Source organism: Peromyscus californicus, unplaced genomic scaffold (assembly GCF_007827085.1).
Source record: "Peromyscus californicus insignis strain IS unplaced genomic scaffold, ASM782708v3 Scaffold_1__1_contigs__length_55948999, whole genome shotgun sequence".
NCBI classification, from domain to species: domain Eukaryota; kingdom Metazoa; phylum Chordata; class Mammalia; order Rodentia; family Cricetidae; genus Peromyscus; species Peromyscus californicus.
The window spans coordinates 18,224,424-18,249,626 of NW_026294492.1; the positions used below are offsets into that span (position 1 = coordinate 18,224,424).

General features: G+C 39.2%; 1 protein-coding gene across 6 annotated transcripts in view; it reads right to left on the minus strand.

The window, feature by feature from the left end:
• Itsn2 (intersectin 2) overlaps window positions 1–25,203 on the minus strand; it is a 119,034-nt gene that overhangs the window by 73,146 nt on the left and 20,685 nt on the right. For all 6 annotated transcript variants that reach the window (XR_008220143.1, XM_052745985.1, XM_052745987.1 and 3 more), the window contains exons 2-14: window positions 22,975–23,037; window positions 16,744–16,836; window positions 11,521–11,584; window positions 10,150–10,313; window positions 8,378–8,584; window positions 8,148–8,244; window positions 7,313–7,452; window positions 6,064–6,127; window positions 5,390–5,527; window positions 4,865–4,950; window positions 3,397–3,659; window positions 2,512–2,661; window positions 331–471 (exon numbers count right to left, since the gene is read on the minus strand). Coding sequence is in view for 5 of the 6 variants with exons in the window: in XM_052745985.1 (XP_052601945.1) it covers window positions 331–471; window positions 2,512–2,661; window positions 3,397–3,659; window positions 4,865–4,950; window positions 5,390–5,527; window positions 6,064–6,127; window positions 7,313–7,452; window positions 8,148–8,244; window positions 8,378–8,584; window positions 10,150–10,313; window positions 11,521–11,584; window positions 16,744–16,836; window positions 22,975–23,005 (1,638 nt within the window). In the remaining variant the exon portion in view is untranslated. The remainder of the gene's footprint in view (window positions 1–330; window positions 472–2,511; window positions 2,662–3,396; window positions 3,660–4,864; window positions 4,951–5,389; window positions 5,528–6,063; window positions 6,128–7,312; window positions 7,453–8,147; window positions 8,245–8,377; window positions 8,585–10,149; window positions 10,314–11,520; window positions 11,585–16,743; window positions 16,837–22,974; window positions 23,038–25,203) is intronic.

Genomic DNA, 25,203 nt, shown 5'->3' on the forward strand with positions numbered 1-25,203 from the left:
TTACAGGGATTAATGTCCCGCCTTGCTCACTGGCCACGTACAACAAGAAGATTTCACTTTTGTGGTAGAGTAGATCCATGTCAGTGTTAGTGCCTTGATTCTGCAAATGGACTAAATAGCACATAAAGGTAATTTTTATTAAAGTTCAAAGTGAAGCGTGTTTATATATGAATTTAAGCAGAACCTAGCTCACATCTAGCCTATGGACTTTCTGATCTTTTCTATCATAGGTCTGCCAGAAAGTCAGGGGCTCATGACTCCCTAACTGACTATCTATAGGAAGACTGCTGATGCATGTGTTTAAGGTCCATTCAGCTGCAAAAGACCTACCTGAAGTTCTTGTTGAAGGTGTTTGATTTCCATAATTTCCAGGTCACACTGCTTATCCAAAACTTCTAGCTCAGTTTTTTGTGTTTGCTTTCTGATTCGGACATCTTGAAGTCTGCCTGAAATCTGCTGATGTTTTCCACTCTATAGGAAAATCATATGCATATATATGGTAAAAAAAATCCTATAGGAAGATCAAATGCATATATACAGTAAAAGGTAAGGGGAAAATACTTTTATTTAGTTAAATTTCAAATGATACTTAGGATTCATAGTCAGTCTGAGAAAAATGTCTATAATCCATTGGGATCTGTTTTACATTATTTATATGAAGAGTTATTAGCAAGAAACAAATCATTTTCAGAGAGCAAGATCCCATATGCTATGTGAAAAAGCACAAATACAACATACTGAATTTTTTCTGAATTATGTATTTATAACTACCATGAACAATCTCAAAGTATATTTAATTTATTCTTTAGATGTTCTTCAGCTTCTCTTTCTACCTTCAATGTTATTTTCTAATCTCCTTTAGTTAAACAATGTCCAGAAGGAACTTTTGGGTTTCAGTCCTTTTTTTCCTACACTAATACTCTTTTCCTTATGCAGAAAGTACCCCATCCTTCCCTTCCTGGGGAGGGAAGAACAGAGCAGACCTTCTCAATAAGGTCCAAGATGGAGGGTAAGGTGGGGTGCAAGGGTGAATTGTCACCTCACTCCCAAGCCATTTGTCTAATATTTAGAGAAACACACTCTAAGAAGGCAATTAGGGTCAAAAAAGGTCTTTGGAGTGGGCCCTAATCCAATCTAACTAGTGTCGTTGTGAGAAGAACAGACAGACAGACAATGCACCAGAAACGCCTGTGCAGAGAGAAAGCCGTGTGAGGACAGAGGTAGCCTCACTGGAACCGAACCCTGACTTCTGGCCTCCGGAACTGTGACAATTGCTGCTGTTTAGGCCTCTCAGCCTGTGGCATTTTGTTATTGGAGCTCTAGCAATAATACAGTGAGGCGAGGAAAACTGAGTTATCATGATGAAAGTTTGACTAGAGAGCATGTCTTATATTTGAAAAATACACACTAAAACGAATGTTCCATAAACTCTAGAGCTTATTTTATCTTTAACATGTGTAAGTACAGACTGAACCTCTCCAGATACTGACCCATGTTATTGCACTGGTGTGTTACCCTAAACCTTAAAGGAAAAACAGGCAATATTAAGGTCTTCTCTTATATTAAATTTTTTTTATATTTATTTATTTTGTGTGTATATGTGTGGGTGTGCACAGAGTTCAGAGAACAGTTTGTGGGAGTCAGTTTTCTCTTTGTACTACATGGGTCCCGGAGATTGACCTCAGCTTGCCAGGTGTGGCAGCGGGTCTTTATCTAGTCAGTCCAATCTTCTCCCATTTCTAAGAAAAAACACACCATCAAGATGATGGTTCTGATAGATACACACATAGCACCCAGAAGCTAAATGTTTTAAGATCTCTGTTGTAGCACTGTGGCATGATTAATAATTATGGTTTATATACAAAGTAATTTAAGACCATAAAATATCATCCTTCTGACTAAAGATATCATGATGTCTTATATTATTTAGTTATTGTTGCTTTTATTATTATTATTATTATTATTATTATTAATTTTTACAAGATAGGATTTCTCTGTGTAGTTTTGGCTGTCCTGGAACTCGCCCTGTAGACCAGGCTGGTCTCAAACTCACAGATTCACCTGCCTCTACCTTCCAAGTGCTGGGATTAAAGGCATGTGACACCATCACCTAGCATGATACTTTATTTTTAAAGGTTATTTCAATGTAATTCAAGCCAACAAAAAAATATTAAGCACTATTTAGATTAAGACGATCTCAATTTGGTTCTAGCATACAGGAAAGCACTCATCCTGCAAACTCCTGTCGTCCTAGCAAGGCCAGGCTTATGGGAGTCTACCTTTTTATCTTCTCCTCTTGCATTTCAAAGAACTGAACCCGCTAACATTGGATGTGTAAAAGACAGTTAAGTAGAGTGACTAATGTCAGTTAAAAACGAGTTTTTCAAACTGCGAGGAATGGTGTGAGATCCTGAGGGCAAGCAGCTTGCGTGTTTTCCCCCTTTAAGCAAACCCTGGAGAGGTAAGCCTGCAGCACTGTCCAGACAACGTCCCTGTGAACCTCAGCCATACCACTGCTTCCAGCTCCAGGTGGAGGCTCTTCTTCTTCGAGTTCAGCCTGACGATTTCCTCTTGTTCTCGGTTCTTCTGATTGAGAAGCTCCTGCCGACGGATTCTTTCCCATTCTAAACGACGCTGTCTTTCCAGCTCCTGTTTTGCTGCCTAAAAACACCAAATTATTGTTAACTTTTAAATTTAGAGAAATTTGCACCATTCAAAACCTTTAGGACTGAGTGGCCATCATGCCTAAGGGCAGGTGAGGAACTTTCGTTTTCTCAGTGGGCCTACAAAATCCTCAAAAGTGGCTTTGATTCATCACTTTTCACTGCTTCACAGACCATCTTTTGGTTATAGTCATCCTTCTTTTAATAAGCTAAACGATGGCTTCCTAAGTATAAAAAGCAAGAGAAATAATGATGCCTTTGTTCTGGCATCAGAGGAGAAATAATTCCATTCATAATGTTTAAAAGCACTGTAACTCACTGTGCTCCGTTTCTGGCCTGTTAAAACACAGCCAATGTCTCAGAACCTCTTTACTAGGCCTGCTTCGGATCCCTCTCTGCAGCTTCACCTCCCTAGGCTTCAAGTCTTCAGGCTGACTCTGAGGTCTAGGCTTGCCCTCACCCAGTGACCTGCTGTCAAATGAACTGCAGCTGTCACTGGCTCAGCTGCGCACTCAATCCTCCTCTGCACACAATCAGGCTTCCACAGACCTCTGCCAGGAAGCCCTAAGTCCTCACATCACGGTCCAGGGAAGGAGAACTGATTTTGCACGGGGTGGAGTGACCTGACGCAGATGGGAGGCATGACAAAAGTGAAAAGGTCCGCTAGTCCTCGTGGATGAAACGCGTGCAGTCATCCATCAGTGACACTCTTAAGAAAGAACTTGAAGATTACCTCTCGTCTTTCTATCTCTTTTCTCCTCTCTTCCTCCCGCTGCCTCTCCAGTTCTCTCTGTTTCTCCAAGCGTTTTTCCAATTCCAGCTGCTTCTTCCACTCCTGTTCTTGTAATTCTCTCTGTTTGCGCTCCCACTCTTCCTTCTCTTTCTGGGCTTTCCGCTCGGCCTCCCTCTGCTGCTGCTCCATCAGGGCTTGGCGTCGCTTCTCCAGCTCCATGTTTCCGCGCTCATAGTTGGCTTTGCGTTTGTCCTCAAAAGTAACTAAAAGGAAGGAAGCAAGGAAGGGAGGAAGAGAGAGAGAGAGAGAAAGGTAGATAGACAGACAGAGAGACAGACAGACAGATAAATGGAGACTGTATGCTTTCTCCCACAACCTACAGAACCTCTTATCTAGTTCAATCCACTCTGGTCTAGGAGTCATTTGAGTGCTCTTACTCTCCGGCGATTTCTCCTAAGGATTCTTTTAACTCAAATGTAAATAGGAAAGGATTTGCTTTCCTGTAAAAATATTCATTTAAAAACCCACAATTGTCTATGCTTGAATTTATTCAAGCATACTTTGACTATCCAAGCCAATAAGAATAATTGGTTTACCTTTTCTCAGTGCCTTCTTTAATAACCAAGGTTGTGTTTTATCTGCTGTATGTCGTTAACTTTTTTTTAAAGAATTTATTTAACTTTTTATTTTATGTGCATTGGTGTGAAGGTATCAGATCCCCTGGAAATGGAGTTACAGACAGTTGTGAGCTGCCACGTGGGTGCTGAGAATTGAACCCAGGCCCTCTGGAAGAACAGCCAGTGTCCTTAACTGCTGAGCCACCTCTCCAGCCCCAGTGTCGTTAACTTTTTGAAGAAGGCAGTTTTCTCGTTTGGTTTGCTTTGCAGTGCTGGGGAATCAAACTCAGGGCCTTGCATATGCTGGCCAAACATTCTATTATTGCGCTATAACCCCAGTCCTTTCACAAACTTTTTAATAATTTAAAATAATTATGTGTACACTCTTTCAATGAACATTTAAAACTTTTTTCAAAGCTAAAGAGTTTATTACAAAGCTCGATCTGATTTCATCTCCCTAATGTGGAAAAAACACTAATTTTCCAAACATACACACTCTCCCCTCTTCCTTCATCATTTTCAGTTTTACTCTTTGTTAAAATTAATAATTAAAAACATCCCAATGAGCTGGTGACATAGTTCAGTGATAGAAATGCTTGGCTTGTTTACTTAAGTCCATGGATTCAATCCCCAGTAATACACACACACACACACACACACACATACAGACACACACGCACTCACACATACACACAGACACAAATTCCATCCATTAATTTTTTCATATAACATATAATTTGTAAGTCTATAAACACTAAATATTTGTTTGTACTTCAAAATAAAATTTAAAGTAAATACAATTAATTTTAATTTTAAAATAAACCAATTAATTAAAAGTGTAAAATTAACACCTGGCAATTTCTTCTGAGGTTCTTCTTCTTGTGTTTTCTGATATGAAGGCAGAGTTCCGTTAATGGAATCAATTTGCTTCCCCCCCCTAAGAAAAGCAAACAACAAAAAACATCACACAGTCTGAGAATTTTCAGACTAAAAAATACAGGTTACCAACAGTAATCTTATATTTAAATATATTTCAATATTTAAAAATATTCAACAATTTAATATTTAAAATATAGTACTAAGAACATTTAAACACAGTCTGGCCTTTAGTAATGATGTACAAAGTCCTTGGATGTTAGAATCCCCTAATCGCTATTCTTGGGCACTTTTTCTCACCTCTTCAGTTAAACTGATACACTTCTTCTCCGTAACACCTGAAAACAACTCCTGTTATCTACTCCTTCCTAGCACGACGCACTGAATATGAAAATCAGAGAGTCAATATTTATCTCTCCTCTAAACTAAAGCACAGCTTCTGCAGTAGGAATCACTCCTAAGTGATGAAGACCCCAGTCTGCAGCTCCAGAGGCCCTGACCTGAAGGATGGAGGGACGAGCTCAGGAGGTAAAGTCAGCGGAAGCGGCTGTCCAGCTTTGGCCATGTCAGTGAGGTGCATCGCTAGGATAAACTCTTCGGCTCTCAACTGTCCGTCACCATCAATGTCAGCCAGAGTCCTGCAGGAAATGGGACAACTCACAGTTTACAAAGCTCACTGTGTTTTTACTAACTTCAGAGTACAGCTTTTATTTTCACGAGTGATAATAATGACAGCACAAATGCTAGGCTAATAAATTTTAGTAAAACATAAACATATACAGAAAAATGAGTCAGTTTTTACCCTTACTTTTCACAGCCCCAAAGAGAGGGAAGACACTGACTCATTACGGCAACTGCCCATTCTGAGAAGGTGGCTTATCATGTGCCATGTTCAATTCACTATATTAAAAATGAAATAATCTCTGGATGGCAATGTAAGTCATTATATAAAAGAAAACTACAGTGTCACTTATAAAATTAAAGTTATGTTCTCAAGAATGTATGCTTCCCAGGTGACTATTAACTTTCAAATGCCCACTTTTATGGAGCATGCTTGAGTCATAAATTTCCACAGAAACAATCACTTTTCTGTTTGTGTTTTCCGAAACGATCTTCCTGAAGGATTTCTGATAACAGATAATCTATAACTGAAATCATCAATGGACAGACTCACCAGATAGTAGCCAGCTGAGTTTGGGACAGATTTGACTGAAGAAGGGCATTTCTAGCTTGAAAACCTGATTGAGAGAGGAAACCATGAAGAGAGACTACTTTAGCCTCTTGAATGTCATGCAGACAATGCTGCTGCTTTCTTGGAACACTGACTGACAAAATGTTTGTACCAGGGCCCAGGCACTGAGCATTCCAGAGTAATCAAACACAAACTCCAAAGAGTCAGAGTCTGGAATTAGTGAGGATAGGGTGCTCCTCCATGTTCTTCTAGCAAGACAGTGCTCCGCACAGCTCTGAGAGCAAGGGTCAAGCCACTTGGGTCAAGTCTCCCTGTTTGCTCTCCTCCTGTCCCTCTGTCTTCACTGTTTCTCCTCCTACCTGATCTACAAAGCCTGTCATTCCCCCCGGGACTCCTGAGCATCTGAAGCCTGATGACCTCTACATGCACATCGCAGCCCAAACCTCACCTCTCTATTTATACATCTCGAGCCAACCAAAAACCTACATGTGTGTTTCACAGGCAACTAAAAAAAAGATGTCTCAAACTTCTCTGTTCCCATCATGTCCCTCTCCCCAGTTTTCACTCCAAACCGCTCTCTCTTCTCTATGAACTGCATTACTGTCCATGCCAGGACTCAAGACAGAAATCAGTCTTTCCTGACCCCTTGTCCTTGATCATCATTCACCTAGTCCGACATAAGTTATTTGCTGAGAGAAGAGGGAATGTGATTGTTAGAAGGTAGGACATACGTGCCTATTCTACGTCTATCCCTGTGTATGGCCGCTTCACCATCTAAATTGACATGATATGCTAAAGTGACTCCGATGTTCCACAGACACACTTGAGTCAGAGCACAAACAGTGAGCAACGAGAAGGGCGGGCGGGCAGCGAAACTGCCTTTCCTCTCAGAGAGCTGAGGCTAACCGCTGCCCCTACCGCACCCTGTGGTTGGGGAGTTTTCATTCACTTCAAAGCTGCAAGATGAAGTCTGCTCTTCCTGAGAGATGCTTCTCCAAATGGTGGGGTGTATACCCTTGTACTCAGCTTGGCATAAGAATGTGAGGAAAGCAATCAAACTGAACCCATCTTTCAATAATTATACACTTCCAATATTTTTATGTATGAAATGTCTTCTAAATGTCTTCAATGTTAGAACTTTAGATAAGACACAAAGCACAAATTCAATAATAGTTTTTCAAAAGGTTTCTATAAAAGACTAACGATCTCACAAGCACTCTACTCCAGTTACCTGAGAGGTATCCACTCATGCTTTTGTCTAGACTGTTAAATTTCTGCCGATACTTTAATCTTGAAGGCTGAGGAACCGCCCACTCTGAGGTACCAGTCTTGGGCGAGTTCCCTGAGAGGGAAGCAGTTGAGGAAGTTGAGCTATAATGAAATGTATTTAAAATTTTATGTTACCAAATAAAATATATTTAATTAAACTATATAAGACAAAGACATTAAGAATCATTCCTTATATAATATAAAGGCAACAGGCACCTACACCTCCATCTATTAAGAACCTACAATTCCAGGCATTTTACTGTCCAGGGCCTTTAAAAGTGGCATTTCCTATCTTCCAAACACACTTAAAAGATATTATTGTCTACATTTCTTACTTGGTTAAACTATGGTTCAATGATGTTAAAAAAAATTAAATCACAAAAGTCAGCTACAAGACAGTATTTTTCTGGTGAAAGGTAGCTCTTTGTAACTGTTTTGAAAGAACTATGATGACTTCTAAGGCAGGTAATAAACAACACTTGTGCTTTCTAAGTTTAAAAAACACCACCTCAGTCAGGTGTGGTGGTGCACATCTTTAGTCCCAGCACTCAGGAGGCAGAGGCAAGGCAGATCTCTGAGTTCGAGGCCAGTCTAGTCTACAGAGTGAGTTCCAGGACAGCCAGGGCTACACAGTGAGACTCTGTCTCAAAAAACAAGAAAATCAACAACAAAAGAGAAAACTCATCTTAAATATTTATACTTGTCCATTACAAAGAATAACCAGAATAAGCCCAGGGCTTGTTAAATAAAAATCTACATTGAAAGCAGACAAAGTTCTATGCGTTAAGTTTTCATACCTACTAGATCCTAAATCAATCAGAGACTGGGCCTTCTGGATACTAGCACCACCAAATCCTCCCATCATCAGACTGTAAGATGATGCATGAGGCAAAGCTGTGGGGAAAAAAGAGAGAGAAAAAGGAAAAGATCTGTACTAGCAATTCCACAAACAAGGAAATCTCTGAACAGCAATTGTAACATGTTGTTACACATGTCCCTTCACATGTCCGACTCACTAGACACTTACTTGAAGAAGAATAAGGAATGGATAAAGGCTGAATGAGACTGGCGGTTCCATTTGGTAAGGATGATGTACTAACGGAAGGCACTAGGGGAGCAGGCATCATTAAGGGAGGAATACTGGTCCCTGAAGTTGCAGAAGACAAGGGTGTTGTTATAGGTGCAACTGGAGGCAATGGCTGAGGAATGGACAGATTGGGCATGCTTCCCATCCCTAGAGATAAAAGAGAACACATTTTTCAATGGTACCAAGTCAACTATAAAATACATGCCCAAAAGCAAGTCTCAGCACAAGAAGCAGCCCCAGTGTTTGTAGAAACACCATGGGCAATTGATCCTTAAAACACTCCCTAAAGCAGCTTTGAACCTGAAGTGGAGGAGATAAGCTACTGCTCTGAATGCTAATCATTTACCACGTATGAACTACAAGCGAGCCCAGGCATCACTCAAGTTTTCTTTTCCTGTTACACTAAGACTAAGCAATCTTTGTCAACTAAAACAGTATGTCAAAGATAAAAAGTTTTATCTGACTGTATGGTTTTCTTTGTAAGGAAAACAGATCCAGAGCTACTAAGTTACTAGACTACTGTGCATGCTCATTCCTCAAACAAAACAGGTTCTAATAGTAGGTGCTGTGGTAGACATGTTTATGTGTATGTTTTATTGGCAAACATGCCACACATCTCCCTCCAAGTTTCCCTCCAAATCCACGAATTCAAAGCCAAGTCTTTAAAATAAGTGATGACTTTTATTTTCTTAACTGTGGAACACTAAATACAACATAAAATATGGCCACCCGGTGTTTATCTCTACGGTTGAGTACAAGAGTGGAAGAATAAATACAGTGTTTTAAAATCTAGTATCCAGTGTAGAGGAATGCATTTAACACAGAAACACCTTATTGAATGTCCCATTCAAAATGAGTGCTTTTCACATATAATTAATAAGAAATTGGCTAGTCAAAATTATATGGAAAGCATACCAACTGGTAATTTCTGAAGAGGGTGTAAATTAATTAGGACAAAGTCTACAATTTTTTTTTGCCTCAATTTAGCTGGCTAATTAACCTTTAAATTAAAGAAATTCTACTCATCTATGATTTTAAATTACTATATAAATTAAACCCCTTCAAGTGAGTTTAAATTTATTCAATCATCTTGTTTTATTTATTTAATATTAAGAACACACACTGTACCTATTTCTGAGGTACAGTGCAGTGTTCTGATATGTGGATACAGATATAACCAAACCAGGGTATTTAGCACATCTACCATCTTGAACATTTATTATTTCTCTGTGCTAAAAACATTCAGAATCTTCTCTCCCAGCTGCTTTGGAATGCGCAATGCAAAGCTGTTAACCACAGTCACCCTACCATACAGCATAACACCAGAATTTGTTCTAACTGTAATTTCGTAACATTGACCATTTCTCCTTGACTGCCCCTCCCCCGTCACCTTCCTTTGGTGGCCTCTAGTACTTAGCACCCTGCTTCTCCTTCCAGGAGAGACAGAAGAACCTAATAGGAACAATATTTAGAGTCAGTTGAAACTAAGGAGGCAGATCACTTATTCACAACTAGGAGCTGTAATGGAGGACTCTGGCAAGACCAGACATGGACACTTAGCTATGGCAGTACATTTAAGATTTCTTCTCTTAAAGGCATGAAGCTTAACTTAGAAGTCTGAGAATTGTCATTTTGTGTTAATAAATCCTTTCCTGATCCCCAAGGGATCAAGCTTAACAACCAAATAAGGCTAATAAATTAGTGATACACACCGAAACGAGCGGAGATGAGTGGGGAGAACATGGGGGGCTGCTTCATAACAGGAGGGAGAACTAGAGGCAGCTGCTGCCCTTGAAGCTTTAGTTTGATGAGTTTCATAGCTATGGAGAACTCTTGCTGATCCATCTTCCCATCCTTGTTCAAATCTGATAAGGCCCTAAAAGGAGAATGAGGTGAGTAGATCAGTGTGTGCGGGGCAATAAGGAAACAAAAATTACTGTTGAGGTTAGAAAATAAAACCAATGACAAAGCATTCACATGGAGACCATCACTCAATTGAGTAGACATACATATGAATAACAGAAACCTGCATAGTGAGAAATACTAGCCAGGGACAGTACCTAACAAAATGCTCACAGACCACAGGTAATCTACAGTTCACAGAGGATTTCCAACAATGTAGACAGAAAATAATCATTCAAAACACTATAATTCTAAGCCAGTAATGAGAGCAGACCCCTGAAATCCCAGGCATTATGGAGATGAGGTAAAAGGATTGTTCCAAGTTTGAGGCCGCCTGATCTACAGAGTGAGTTTTAGGACATCCAAGTCTACATAGTATTTTATATATACATACATGTGCATTTTATATAGGTACATAAATTCTAAGTTTAACTTACTGACTTGTTCAAATAATTGAAAACATGTTTGTGACTAGCATTTTGTCAAGCACACAAATGTTCCGTAAGGAAAAAGGATGAGGTAGAAGATCTCATTTATTGTAAACACATTAAAAAACACAATCCCAGATACTCTAGAATATTTTTAAAAATTTATTATTTTTTTTATATGTATGAGTGTTTTGCCTACATGTATGTATATGCACAATATGTGTGCCTGGTACCCACAGAGGTCAGAAGAGGGTGTCAAAACCCCTGGAAGTTGAATTACAAATAGTTGTGAGCTGCGATGTGGGTGCTGGGAATTGAACTCAGGTCCTCTGCAAGAGTACCCAATGCTCTTAGCCACTGAGCATCTCACTAGCTCCTCTAGAATAATTCTTAAGTAGGAGCAAAGAAAGGGATGACTACTTTGGGGTTTACAGATGATGAAAAGAAATGAAACTACAAAAAGATAACAGAAAGAGGAAGCTGAGATTTCACCAAATTGTACAGAAATATTTCTCAATGATAATTCATACATTCTTTCTTGAATTCTAATGGAACTAGAGATTTGTCCTATGGAACAAAACTTCAAATTACTTTCACTCATTTATTCAGTGTAATTTATTTTTCAAAGAGCTAAGGAAATATTCTTATTTAATAATAGAGTACAAATGAAAACAATCTGATGTTAACACCATATTGTTTAAAAAAACAACAGCCCATCAGAAACTTATGTACATTTATAAGAAAGCATCTTACCATATTTCAGCTAAAACTGGGGCCGGCAGACCTGACTGCAGGAAAAAAGTACGGGCTTGATCACCTGAAAGTAATAAGCACAAAAGCCAAGTGATACATTAGCAAATGGAATTATCCTAATACTTAGGAATAATAACAGCTGGCACACGACGATCATTAAAGAATATGTGAGTTATAGATGTACATACGAAGTTATTTACATTTTAATGTAAGTCACCACTAACATCCTCTCTACTAATCAGTAAAGAGAGTATATTATTCATCTTTGAGTTTTCACCCTAAAAGAGTTCTATAATTAAAAGTATGAAGTGCTAGGAAAACATTCCTTCACGAGCTTCCCCATCCTTCTATGTATGCTTGCTGAACATACCAAGAACACAAAAATTCAATTCCTCTTTGCTTGGGTTTTCAGAATGGCGTTTGTAAATGGAAAGTCTTAAGGAACAAAGTAATAATGTCTCCCACTGGAACGTGGAACAAACTTGCTATAGAATGATGGCTCTTCTGAGCTCAGTGTTTTCCTACAGCACTCACAGCATGCAGAGTATGTTTCTAACACACTGTAGCATCCTTGTCAGGCTCAGGGAACAAAGGAAACCAACACAACACTGCTAGCTGTTCTGTTAGTGGTCTCAGATCTTCTAGTAGCCATGAGTGGTCACTGGCCATTATTAACATGGAAGCCGAGTAATCAAACAATGACAGCAGGTCCAGTATAGCAGGAACACAAATGACCTCAGACTATAATGAACAGAAGGATGGATTCCAAAGTCAGACTAAAAGCTATCAGCTGCAGTCATCTTGATAGCCTTAGGTAAACTCCACCTCATGTCTCAGCCAAGGCTTTACCCTGTGTGAATACAGACACACATAGTGTCTGCCTCACAGGGGTGCTGTGAAGGTGAAACGCACTGGGCTTTGTACTATGTCATTACTGTCCCAATTGTGTTATAGAAAGCACTAGGACGCAGTGGCACAGCAATGGAAAGTTTCAAATTGCTAGGGAAGGAAGGAAAGACACACCCAAACCAGTCACCTTTGTTCTGCCGGTCTGTCTACAAAACAAGGGCTAACATCAACAATTAATATTTAAATTTCGGGGGGGATCTCTGGGAAATATATCTGATAGAAGAAATAAATCAAGGGGGCTGGAGAGATGGCTCAGCATTTAAGAGCACTGGCTGCTCTTCCAGAGAACCTGGGTTCAATTCCTAGTATCCACATGGCAGCTCATACCTGTTCTAGGGCTTCTGACACCTCACACACACATACATTCAGGCAAAACACTAGTGAACGTAAAATAAAAATAAATTTAAAAAAATAAAGAAATCTGTGGTGATAATTTGTTTGTGGTCTAACAAACAAAGCCGCCTGGAGATCAGAGTGCAGAGCTAGCCAGACAGTGGAGCACACACCTTTAATCCCAGCACTAGGGAGGTGGAGACAGGAAGTGATATGGCTGGGCTAAGAGAGGAATATAAGGCGGGGGATGAGACAGGAGCTCACCCCTTTCAGGCTGAGGAGTTGGTAAGAAGTGACTGTGGCTTGCTCCTTTGTCTCTCTATCTTTCAGCATTTACCCCAATATCTGGCACAGGCATTTATTAAAAAGATAAATTAGGATTTGTGCTACATCTGGCATCCAACTTTTGGGGCATGAATTCATGGAAAAGCCGCTTGCCAGAGCTGCACGCGGCTGGAGTCACTGCCCCACTGGCAATGTTTTCCTTTGGGGATATTTCTGTTGCAGCCTATCTGCAGCAAACCCCATAGGCTTTTGGGCTCCAAAAAACATAGGAGTTAGCCACTTTGGCACATTCCTCCTGTGCAGACGGCTGGATCTTGCGCTTCTTCCCTCCCAGTGGGCCGTGGGCTTTCCCTGGATTCCCCCCTCCTCAGGCTGCTGCCACACTAGGTGGCTCCCTGAAAACAGCGCAGGCCTCTACTGTTCTATGGAGAGCAGTCAGCCCACACTTCACCATCATCTGAATCGTCATGGCTGGCAGATTTAGTGAGACAACTGGGAATTCTTAAAGGGAGGAATTAGTTAAAAGAGAGAGTTTTTCCCACGTTAAAAATGGGAAACACTACTGTAATGGAGGGAGTTAGGTCTCTGTATGATAATACACTGGTCCGTTTGAAAAATGGAACAATTAAATGAGAGAATAATTACTTTAGATGGGATTTATGTAATGTCAATTATAAATATTATCTGTTTGATGATTTTTGTTTTATCATTTAAGAGTTGGTTAATATGAGTGCCAAAATAAAAGTTTTAGAAAAACTTATTAAAGCAGATCATAGATATATTCAGACCCAAACAGAGGAATTTAAAAGAGAACCAATCTCAGCATTGCATTATAAGGTTACAGAGGAATAGCCTATGATTTTCAAACAGTCAACCTCAATTTATCCAGTAACCTTACAGGAACTGCCAAATGATAGATATTCTCAAGGCTGTGTAAGAGAAAACTGGACTCCTGTGCAAATCTTAGATTTAAGGAGATTCACGGAAGCCATAGTCTCGTATGGCATGCATTCACCTTTTGTGAAACAGATGTTAAACTAGTAGTCAACTTGTAATAGAATTATCCTTCAAGACTGGAGAGACTTGGTTATAGCAGTTTTGGAGGCTGGTCCTCAATTACAGTGGAGGACCTGGTGGAAAGATGAGGCTAAGATCACTGAACAACAAAATTGGGCTAGAGGTACAGAAGTCTCCCAAGACCAACTTCTTGGAGAGGGAGATTATGCTGAACAATGGGGTTAGATTCAGGATTATTGTTTTAAAAAAAGAAAAAAGAAAAAAAAAGGGGATATGGAAATGATAAGATAAAGGGTAGATTATTGAATCTACTCTGAAAAGAGGGGGATATAGATATGATAGGATAAAAGAGTAGATTACTGAATCTACTTTTAAAAACAACTATTTGTTTTAAATATTATATAGTGATATCAATCTTTGTATATTGATACAAAGTTGAGATTATTTTTGTTAGAACATACTGTACATACATTTCTAATCTTGTTCAAAGTATTGTACCTATGCAACTCATTAACAATGTATTTCAAATTCCTAGTCTTTGAAAGTTATTATTACCAACTATTTAGGATAATAAGGAAATGCAGGTTAGTAGTTAGTCACTTATTACAATCAAACTTGTAGTCATGTTAGGTATGTTTTCAAGGTCAAACAGATATATTTTAGGTAGACAGGTGGTCTTCAAACACTTCAGAGATCTACAGAATATGACATTTAAGATGTTTTAATAACATAGGTTCTTTTTTTTTTTTTTGGTTTTTCGAGACAGGGTTTCTCTGTGTAGCTTTGTGCCTTTCCTGGAACTCACTTGGTAGTCCAGGCTGGCCTCAAACTCACAGAGATCCGCCTGGCTCTGCCTCCCGAGTGCTGGGATTAAAGGCGTGCGCCACCACTGCCCAGATTTTTTTCTTTCTTTTTTTTTTTTCTTTTTTTTTTTTTTTGGTTTTTCGAGACAGGGTTTCTCTGTGTAGCTTTGTGCCTTTCCTGGAACTCACTTGGTAGCCCAGGCTGGCCTCGAACTCACAGAGATCCGCCTGGCTCTGCCTACCGAGTGCTGGGATTAAAGGCGTGCGCCACCACCGCCCGGCTCTTTTTTTTTTTTTTTTTATGACAATGAGACATGTCTGCTCCTGGCAGCACCAATCTACTTTGGAGAAGATGATGGGCATCCAAGAAACCCCACATGGAGTTTGCTTTCTTTGTGGCAAAAGTAAGCCACTGGGCAAGAAAGTACTCTTGCCTTGACTGCTGACAGTATGCTGTTCAAATGGGACAAGCAGGACACAAAAGAAAGAACTGCTGAACTTTGCCAAGACAAGGTAAGACAGCTCTTCAGAAAAGGGCTTAGCCTGCTTCACAGATAAGTGTGTCAGATATGCTAGGCCTGCAGGCTGAAGATGGATGCCCCAATGTTACAGAGGAACCTTAGGTGACTGTCCAGGCAGCCAGCTATTTCTATCATTTCTCACATTTTTTGAAAGTCACTTGCTTGGACTTCCTGCTCACTCAAGTAATATTATTTCCTTCTCGGGTGTCTGGTGGAGTTGAAGACTAGATAGTTATAGTTTTCCTTGTTACAAGATTCAGAAAAGAAATTCACTAAAGAAGTGTAAAGTGTACAAGGTTGAGAGACATTAAAAGATTTTGGTAATGCAAGTTAGAATAGAAAGTGAATTAGGTACAACCTTTTGGACTCACCAAGATAGGATAGATATGGAGTATTTTCTCTGAATTTGTCTATAGTTAATGGATTAGACATTGTTAATGTATTTATTGTCTGTATATATTGTATATAGTTATTGTACTTATTGTATATAGGTTTTCTTTTATTAGTTATAACCTTTTTTTAAAAATTTTAGACAATCGCCGGGCGGTGGTGGCGCACGCCTTTAATCCCAGTACTCGGGAGGCAGAGCCAGGCGGATCTCTGTGAGTTCGAGGCCAGCCTGGACTACCGAGTGAGTTCCAGGAAAGGCGCAAAGCTACACAGAGAAACCCTGTCTCGAAAAACCAAAAAAAAAAAAAAAAAAAAAAAATTTTAGACAAAAAAAGGGAAATGTGGTGATATTTTGTTTGTGCTCTAATAAGTAAAGCTTGCCTGAAGATCAGAGTGCAGAGCTAGCCACTAGTTAACCACAGAAGCCAGGCAGTGGTGGCACACACCTTTAATCCCAGTATTTAGGATCTCATGCCTTTGATCCCAGGGCTTGGGAGGCACACACACCTTTAATCCCAGCACTAGGGAGGTTGAGACAGGAAGTGATATGGCTGGGCAGAGAGAGGAATATAAGGTGGGAGGAGACAGGAGCTCAGCCCTTTCAGGCTGAGGAGTTGGTGAGATGAGAAGTACCTGTGGCTTGCTCCTTTGTCTCTCTGATCTTTCAGCATTTACCCTGATATCTGGCTCTGGGTTTTTATTATTAAGACCAATTAGGATTCATGCTACAGAAATCAAAAAACTTCTTGAAATAGTATTAATATGTAATAAAAGAGATTCCTGACCATCATTTAGAATCCAAGAAAAGAACTTTCATATGCTAAATTAAATCAATAAATTAAGATAGTTTCAGGAAAAATATTTTGATATATATATATATTTGATTACTTAACATAAATTTGGTAGCTATAAGATATATGAACAGAAACATAATTTACAATAAATAACAAAGGATAAACACAAACCTGTTATGTAACCTCCTGAAGGCTTGAGGTTATCAAACTGTTTGTCATGCTTAGTGCGTTCTTCAGAGGTAATAGCCCACATATTCGGCCCTCCTAAAACATAATGAAAGGCCAAGACATTATAGCATGTACATGAGCCTGCTCAAAAAAGGTATATCCATAAGAATGCAAAATTCTAACATGTAAATATGAATCCTAAGTATGCATTTGATGAGGACAGTTAATGTCTGAAGGACATAAAAAGTAGAACTCTTATCAACTATATACAGCAACCCTAAGGCTTTTCAGTCATTCACTCAGTTAACATCTATTAACTGTATACCACTCACAAGAATGAGGTAAATATCGGCAATCAAAAGAGTAAAGCTGGGTAGTGGTGGCACACACCTTTAATCTCAGCACTTGGGAGGCAGAGGCAGGCCGATCTCCAAGTTTGAGGGCAGCCTGGTCTACAGAGTGAGTTCCAGGACAGTCAGGGTTATAGAGAAACCGTGTCTCAAAAAACCAAAAAGAAAAAAAAAAAGAAAGATTAGACTATTCTTCTCCTCCTCAAAGAATTCCGACCTAGGAAGCAAGTCCCACCATGTTCTGTGCTAGCTGTGAAGGACCCTGAGCGGAAGGGTGACAACAGCTGTGGGGCTCTAAGTCAGAAGCATCAGAAGTGAGATACAGGAAAGATTAAGCATCTCGCCATGTGCTGAGGTGGTATGAGAGCACTTCGCTCATACAAAAAGGATGTGGTTTGAGAAGCTGGGATGTCCTAGATGCTCTAAGTACACCAAAGAGGCTACTAGCTAAGGTACCATACATGTGAGTACAGAAAGTGGCTTGAAGTAACTAGCCTGAATGAACTGCAAAGAGTCATTTTCTTTTTCCTTCAGGGGACTGAACCTAAGGCCTCCCTGTACGAGGAAGCTGTCTACTACCAAGCTATATCCCTAACCCTCTATTTCAGACTCTCTTTCAAGGTCAGGGCAGATGTCACTTCCTTCAGGACCCTGACATCACTAGATGACAGTAATTGTTTCCTCTTCCAGATTCTCAAGATAAACTTCATGCTTCTGCAGAGCACTCAGGAAGCTGTGGTAGCTGTCTGGGGTCCATCTGCTCTAGCAGACTCTAAAGCCTGGGAGTAGGAGCTTTGTGCATTTACCTTTCTATTCCAAGAACCAGCTGAGTATCAGCAAAGAGCAAACACTTAAAAATGCTTCCTGAATAGATGTCTAAATCAATAAAAGAGGGAGTAAGCAGTGTGTGTGTGTGTGTGTGTGTGTGTGTGTGTATGTTTGTGTGTGTGTGTGTGTGTGTGTTTACTACATAGATGAGGACTAGAGGAAACATAACACTCACAAACCCTTTTGCTGTCACACATAATCATTAGCGGCCTTCTGAAGGAGTCTTTGGAAAGCTTTATACATTCACCTTGGCTAATAATCACCTCAACATCACTTCTGGCCACTCTTTCAGCTTACTCAACATCTGTCAACAGGAACCACATGTATTTAGACACATAAACTCATATATATCTGCTGTCCACATGGTATAAAATCTGTGTTAGAAAGGCAATTCCCAAGAAAACTAAAGGTCTACTCTAATTTTAAATGCTAAAACTGATTTAACACATTTTGCTTAGCCCTAAATGACAGAATTAAAAAAAAAACTAAAAAAAGAAGTCTTAAGAGGTAGAGTTAAAAATAAAGAAACCTGCGGAAGAACTAAGGCTCTAAAGCAGCAAAGCCTACACACTTCTGAAACAAACACCACATGTGTAATTTCCTTGTCTTATCAGCTTATTTATCAGAGATTAAGCATACTATCCATGCAATATACCTACAATAAAATAACACTGAACATCATCGTTCACCCATTAAGATTAGCAAAATAAACCAGGAACATGGAGGAGGCCAGTGTGTGGGGAGGAATGACTAAGAATAAAATGTAATGACACACATGTGTGAAAATTCCATTAAAATAAACTGTCAGAGTCCTGTAATGGGAAAGACAAATGTATATTACAGAACTTATTTACTGGGTAGTGTATGACTCTGGAGAAAATGACAACAAAGGATGAAAGCAGCTGTGAGCCCTGATGTCAGGCATTTATATGCAATCGCTCATTAACTCCACCAGCACTCTACTCTAAGTTAGGGTACTATTATGGATAAGGAAACTAAAAACAATGGTGCAAAAGTAACTAGCTTAAGATGATACAATAAGTAGCAGAGCTGAGATTAGAACTTGGGCAGTTGAGGATTAGCTGAACAGTAGAGCATGTGGCGAGCAAACACAAGACAATGGTTTGGTCCCCAGCATGAGATGGAGAAAACAGGAACTGAGGTTAGAACTGGGGCAGCCTGAATTCCCTGAACTGTATGACCTCCCAGCACACGTGACAATATGCCCATGGTGTCTGTACTGCCACCTCTGAGGCCTAGGAATACTACCTAACCCAATGGTTTCTACAGGGACCATATGGAATATGCAGTATACCTATGATAAAACAATGACTGAAGAATGACAGAACAAAGCGTAATGACATACACATGGAAATTCCATTTAAAAAGCTCACTACTTTGTATACTAACTAACATAAAAAACTAATTAAAAAATAAAAATGGGCAAAAAGGTCTCACTGTGTAGCCCTGGTTGGCCATTGCTATGTAGATCAAGCAGCCTCAGACTCAAAGAGATCCACATGTCTCTGTCTGGGATTAAAGGCATGCACCACCAAGTCTGGCTTTAGTGCTCTTTTATATACAACTGTCTTTTCAACTTTTCCTGGATGCTTGTCTTCATAGGAGGAAACTCACCCAGCCTGTTAATATTTGCTGCTTTAATTCCTCATGACTCCAAGCAGCAACCATGATCCCTCATGTTCACTCATTCAATAAACATGTACGGGGAACAAAGATGAATACACAAACCCCTTTTAAAGGTGCTCCCAGCTTTCTTAATATTTAAGACCCCACCACCAAGAAAAATCACAAACAATAGTCATTATTATTATAATTAACATTATCTGTAGAAATTAAATGTTTAATAAGTTAGTTAGGACATGCAATAACTTCTAAATCATATTCAAATAACTTTCAAAACAAGGGATCACTTTAAATTTTAAAATATTAATGTACCAAGAATTTTCTAGAAATGAGATAACCTCAAAATGAAAAAAGATCAGTAATGTATGTGATTCAAATCCAATTTTTAAATAATTGATACAATTCTAGTTTTCTTACTTGGAATGTAGCACTAACAGAATCTTAACTATTTGGTATTCTGCACCTGGAGGGAAGAAAACTTCCCAATGTTAGTCTATTTTTGCAAGCTTTATGGAAAGACAGAATAACAAGGTGGGGGCTAATGTCCTCTTACACTGTCTGATAATCATGTTAGGAATCCATCAAAATTCCACCCATTTCCCCCCAACTCATCACTACACTAAAGGTGGATTTTCAGAGAGATTTCTGTTGTTTACTCTCTTCTTGCTACCATCTCTGTCAGGCACATTCATAAACTAGAGAAGAGGGAAGAGTTTCCAGTGATAGAGAACAACGATATGCGAGTCAGGAATATCATCTGACTTCACATGTGTGGATACACATACCTATCTATAAATATACAAGCATACATAAAGAGCACAGCTTGTTCTATGGAGTAGGTCAATACTACAATTCTAAATGGAAGTAATTCAAACATGCTATATTTAGATACAAAAATAAAAACTAAATTCTAGAAATAGTCTGCACTGATATTTGTCTCCAGTTTAAAATAATATTTAAAACAAATTTAAACAAATAACATTTAAAGTAAATGATGTATACTCATTTAATGATGTATACTGACCTCATTTAAATTTCATCTCTAATTTAAATCTCTAACATACAATTCTTTTGCTGTTCTAAACAGAGCTGTAGCCTGGGTTATGGGAACTTGAATAACAAAAATCTGGGTTTTACAAGTACAGTGCAATGCCACCTCAGACTGTACAGACCCATCATCTAGCTCAGCAATTTCCTAACCATACGGTTGAAAGATTACTGAGCCCTACAATTCTAAAAAGATAACAAAGTTTCAAGAAAATAGGGTATTCCTAGAGCCACTGGAGGTTTTTATTCTGTACCCTTCCTCTCCTTTCTGGAGTATGTATAAAGCCATTATGATGGGCTTCATAACTTCTTCCTCAGTCTATCTTCAGCACCCCGTAATTCAGAGGCTGGAACAAGCTGTCACCCTGTAATATCAACCAGCAGCAGCACATATCTGAAGTAACCTCTTGCCTAGCACTGGAAAGCCTATCCATCACGTTCTCTCAATCTGCAAATTTATTCCGTTTCTAAAAAGCAGAATGCAAAGCACTGTGATTAAGATGGCTTTGGGAAGGACGGTTCTGCAGTGCAAAAGATCAGGAGCAGAGCTGCAGTTGCAAAAACAGGAGGCACTGACAGCCCTGCTAATCTCGTCAAGAAAAAAAAAAAAAGAAAAGAAAAAGGAAGTGAAGCACCAAAGACTAAGAAAACAGACAACAAACCATCTTGTTTGATAGAGCTGTGTGACAGGGAGTAAAGGTTCTTCACCTGCACTGTCCAATTTGGCAGCCTCAGCTACACGTGGTGTTAAGCACATGAAGTGCAGCAGTGTGGCTCACTTGATTTTTATTAGTTTAAACTGAAACGGAGACAGACAGATGTGGTTACTGTATTAGACAAGAGCACTCAGAGAACCAAAGCAGCCTATGAAGTCTGTAGTTAGCCTCGGAGGGAGAAAACATAAACACGGCCAAATTAGATGAAAATGTCACAGCGTTAACACAAACCACCGGGCCCAGGCGTATTTTACAGGGAAGTCCCAACAGTCTCCGGCATCAAAAGATGAAACTGTGACGCAGGAGTTACCAGAGGTGCGACACTGCTTTAGAAGTTCTGTGTTATACATGGATGTAGTTTTCAATAACACTTTAAATGCTGAATTGGACTTAAATTAGATATATGCAAGTTACTCAACTATTTTAATAGGCTAAGTAAAAGGTAACAGAGTCTCTCTGATATCAATTTTCAGAAGTTTTTTTTAAATGACTATCGCCGGGCGGTGGTGGCGCACGCCTTTAATCCCAGCACTCGGGAGGCAGAGCCATGTGGATCTCTGTGAGTTTGAGGCCAGCCTGGTCTACAGAGCGAGATCCAGGAAAGGCACCAAAACTACACAGAGAAACCCTGTCTCGAAAAAACCAAAAATAAAAAATGACTATCTTTATTCCTACATACCACTTCCTAATAATTTGAATCTTATTCACGTGGGTATTTTTGTCATTGAATATTTTGTTTGTTACCAATTACTTTTATTTCTAATGCAATGAGCTATATAGTAAATATTTATGGAATGAAACAAAGACTGGGATCATACTACTTATGTGTTTATTTGATTTGTTAACCTTATTAATAGGCTGGTTGAAGTCTGTAAGTAAACTGTAAATAAACTTTTTTATATGAGGCACAGAAATTCTCAAACCTGGAAGAACACTGCTGTCTTAAACTTATATATTACTCATTATGGAAAAATGATTATTATTTAAAAAGTATCTGTGGCATCAATCCCTATAATCCTATACCATTTCCACAATGGGAACAACATCTATTTTAATCTTACATTTACTTATTGACTGATTGACTGATTGATTGATTGACTGATTGACTGATTGGAAGGGGCACAAACTAGGTAGTATGTGGAAGTCAGAAGACAATTTGTAGGAGTCACTTCTGCACCATGTGGGTCTCAGCATAATTAGATAATATAAACATGAAGTAATATAAATATTTATAAAGGAAAACAATCTTATATTTGTATTACTAAATAAATCTTGTTGGCCTAATCTGTCTGCAATCATCTGTACACCTACAAACACCCTACTGTTCACCTAAGGACACTCTGCTTTTCGTCCTCCAGTTTCATGCTTTAAGCAGACTATCCCTTCAGGTTATTCTCAATTGTTCAATGGGAAGCACATATTCCAAATACTATCAAAAATACTTCAACAGAAATGTGGAATTTAATGCAAAATACTAAAAGAAGATACATGTATTGCTCTGAAATACTCGATATTTCAACCAGAATACTTCAGGTTTTACACTTCAAAAGTCAAGGAAAATCATCTACATAAATATTTCCAACAACAGGCTCACCACCACCACAAAAGCCCCCATCCCCTCATCCTGCCATTGGCACAAAGTTGCTCACCGTTCATAGCTGTGGGAAACTGAGCCATCATGGTCCTGAATTTTTCTTGCAGTTCTCAGCCATCTGCAAAGCGAAAACATGGTGCCATTAACACAACAAGGACAGACCACAGCTTAGTGCTAAGCTGTGGGACTGACTGTCCCCGTTAGCACACATGCCCAACAAAAAACAACACAGAGCTCCTGCTGCTGCTGAACAGGCAGAATTCACAGTTGGGGATGAGGAGCGGATTCTGTTGGCCATAGTGCTGCCTTCAGTACATGACCGTTTAAAAGAAACAGTCTATGCAATAGCATATACAGAACACAGAAACCCTGGGCACTGATCAATACTTCTGTAGAAGTAAATTCAGGAGAGAGAAAGAGCTGTTATGATTAGGGAAGAACTGATTTACGGAAATCAACTGCATAAATATATAAGTATATATAACATGGAGGCCAGGCAGTGGTGGTGCACACCTTTAATACCAGAACTCGGGAAGCAGAGGCAGGTGGATCTCTGTGAGTTCGAGGCCAGCCTGGTCTACAGAGCAAGTTCTAGTACAGCAGTACAGCCAGGAACCTTGTCTCAAAAAAAAAAAAAAAAAAGAAAAGAAAAAATAACATAGAAATCCCTAATTTGTTTTAAGCCCCAGCAAGAAATATATCCAAAATAAATGTAGTACTGCTTTTTAATTAAGCTCTACAGGTCCAAAAAATTAGTCTAAAAAGAGTGGAGGAGATAGCAAAGCACAGACACACATAAAGGCACAGAGTTTAATAGTAATTATCAAGCTGGGCGGTGATAGTGAACTCGGGAGGCAGAGGCAGGCGGATCTCTGTGAGTTCAAGGCCAACCTGGTCTACAGAGAGAGTTCCAGGACAGGCTCCAAAGCTACACAGAGAAACCCTGTCTCAAAAAAACCACAAAAGAGAAAAAGTATCAAAAGGCATCATAATTATTAAAATACATTTATGTTTATTTAAACAAGTGAACTGGGAAGAGGGTTTTTGCAGCTAGCGTCTCTAGGTTCAGATCTACTTGGCTCTATTCCTAACTGTGACCACAGAAAAGTTATTTAACTTTTTTTAAAGTCTTAGATTCCTTGTCTACAAAAATACTTCGGATCAGTATTTTTTTTAAGTATTACATAAACCAATACACTGTCTGACACATAGTATGTATTCAGTAGATGACTGCTTTTCTGTAAACATCCGGAGAATGTGAAGTATCATTTTTGACACCCCCATTCATTATTTAAATGTAAATAAATACAAAATTCAAAATTTGTTCTAAAAATCTTGAAGATAGGACTAGTTAGGGACAGTTAAAAAGACCACTCAGTACCTCATCTAGTTAATCAAATAATTTAAATATTAATAGTTTTAGGAACACTAGAAAAATACTTGGGTAGGTGATTTTAAACAAGGCAGTCAGGAAAGGTTCACACGAAGCTATCACCAGGAAAACTGTCTGTCTGTCTGTGAAACAGTACTATTACAAGGTACCATTATATTAGTGAATTCAGTATGCTAGCACCCTATGCTACCAATGATCCAGTCCTCTAACGACCTAGATAATATGGTTACGTTTCATATTTATTTAGTGATTTGTAACCAAAAAAACAAAAACAAACAAAAAAACTGGTATATAAATCCAATTAATTTACTGACCAGAGAACTGACAGCTGCTTTTCCTCCTACAGAGCAAATTCATTCATCGATTACATGTTGTGGTGAGCAAAGGAGAGTGACCAGAACAGTTACGGCAAAAAGCGTCCGTCCATCTTCACAACAAAGAAAAGCCAGAACTGAGCCATAGGGATGGTAACCCTCCACAAAGGCTTCCGATGGCATCGGCAATTTTACTCTATAATCCTGCCTCCCGTCAAACACATCTTCTTCCATGGGAGACAATACGCTGTCTAGCAGTGGAGCGACGATCACCTCTCATGCTTTTACTCCTTCTGGGTCAGTGGAAAGTTTACCATGAACATGCTGGTTTTCTTCACTCCTTTCTTACAAGACAAACTCCAAGTACCGGAGTTGTTTACAGAAAACTAATGCCAAAACTCTGATGGGTGACTGGACTCCTATAGAGGGCCCTGTGTTGAGCCTTACCGGAGGAGTAAGAATTAGTTCTAGTTAGAAGGTTAAAATCTTAAATTTAACTGTAGCAGACAGGTGTTTCAAAGGGGTTTATAGAGAGGAACATACATTTCCTTTAAGATAGACAACCCATTATGAAGAA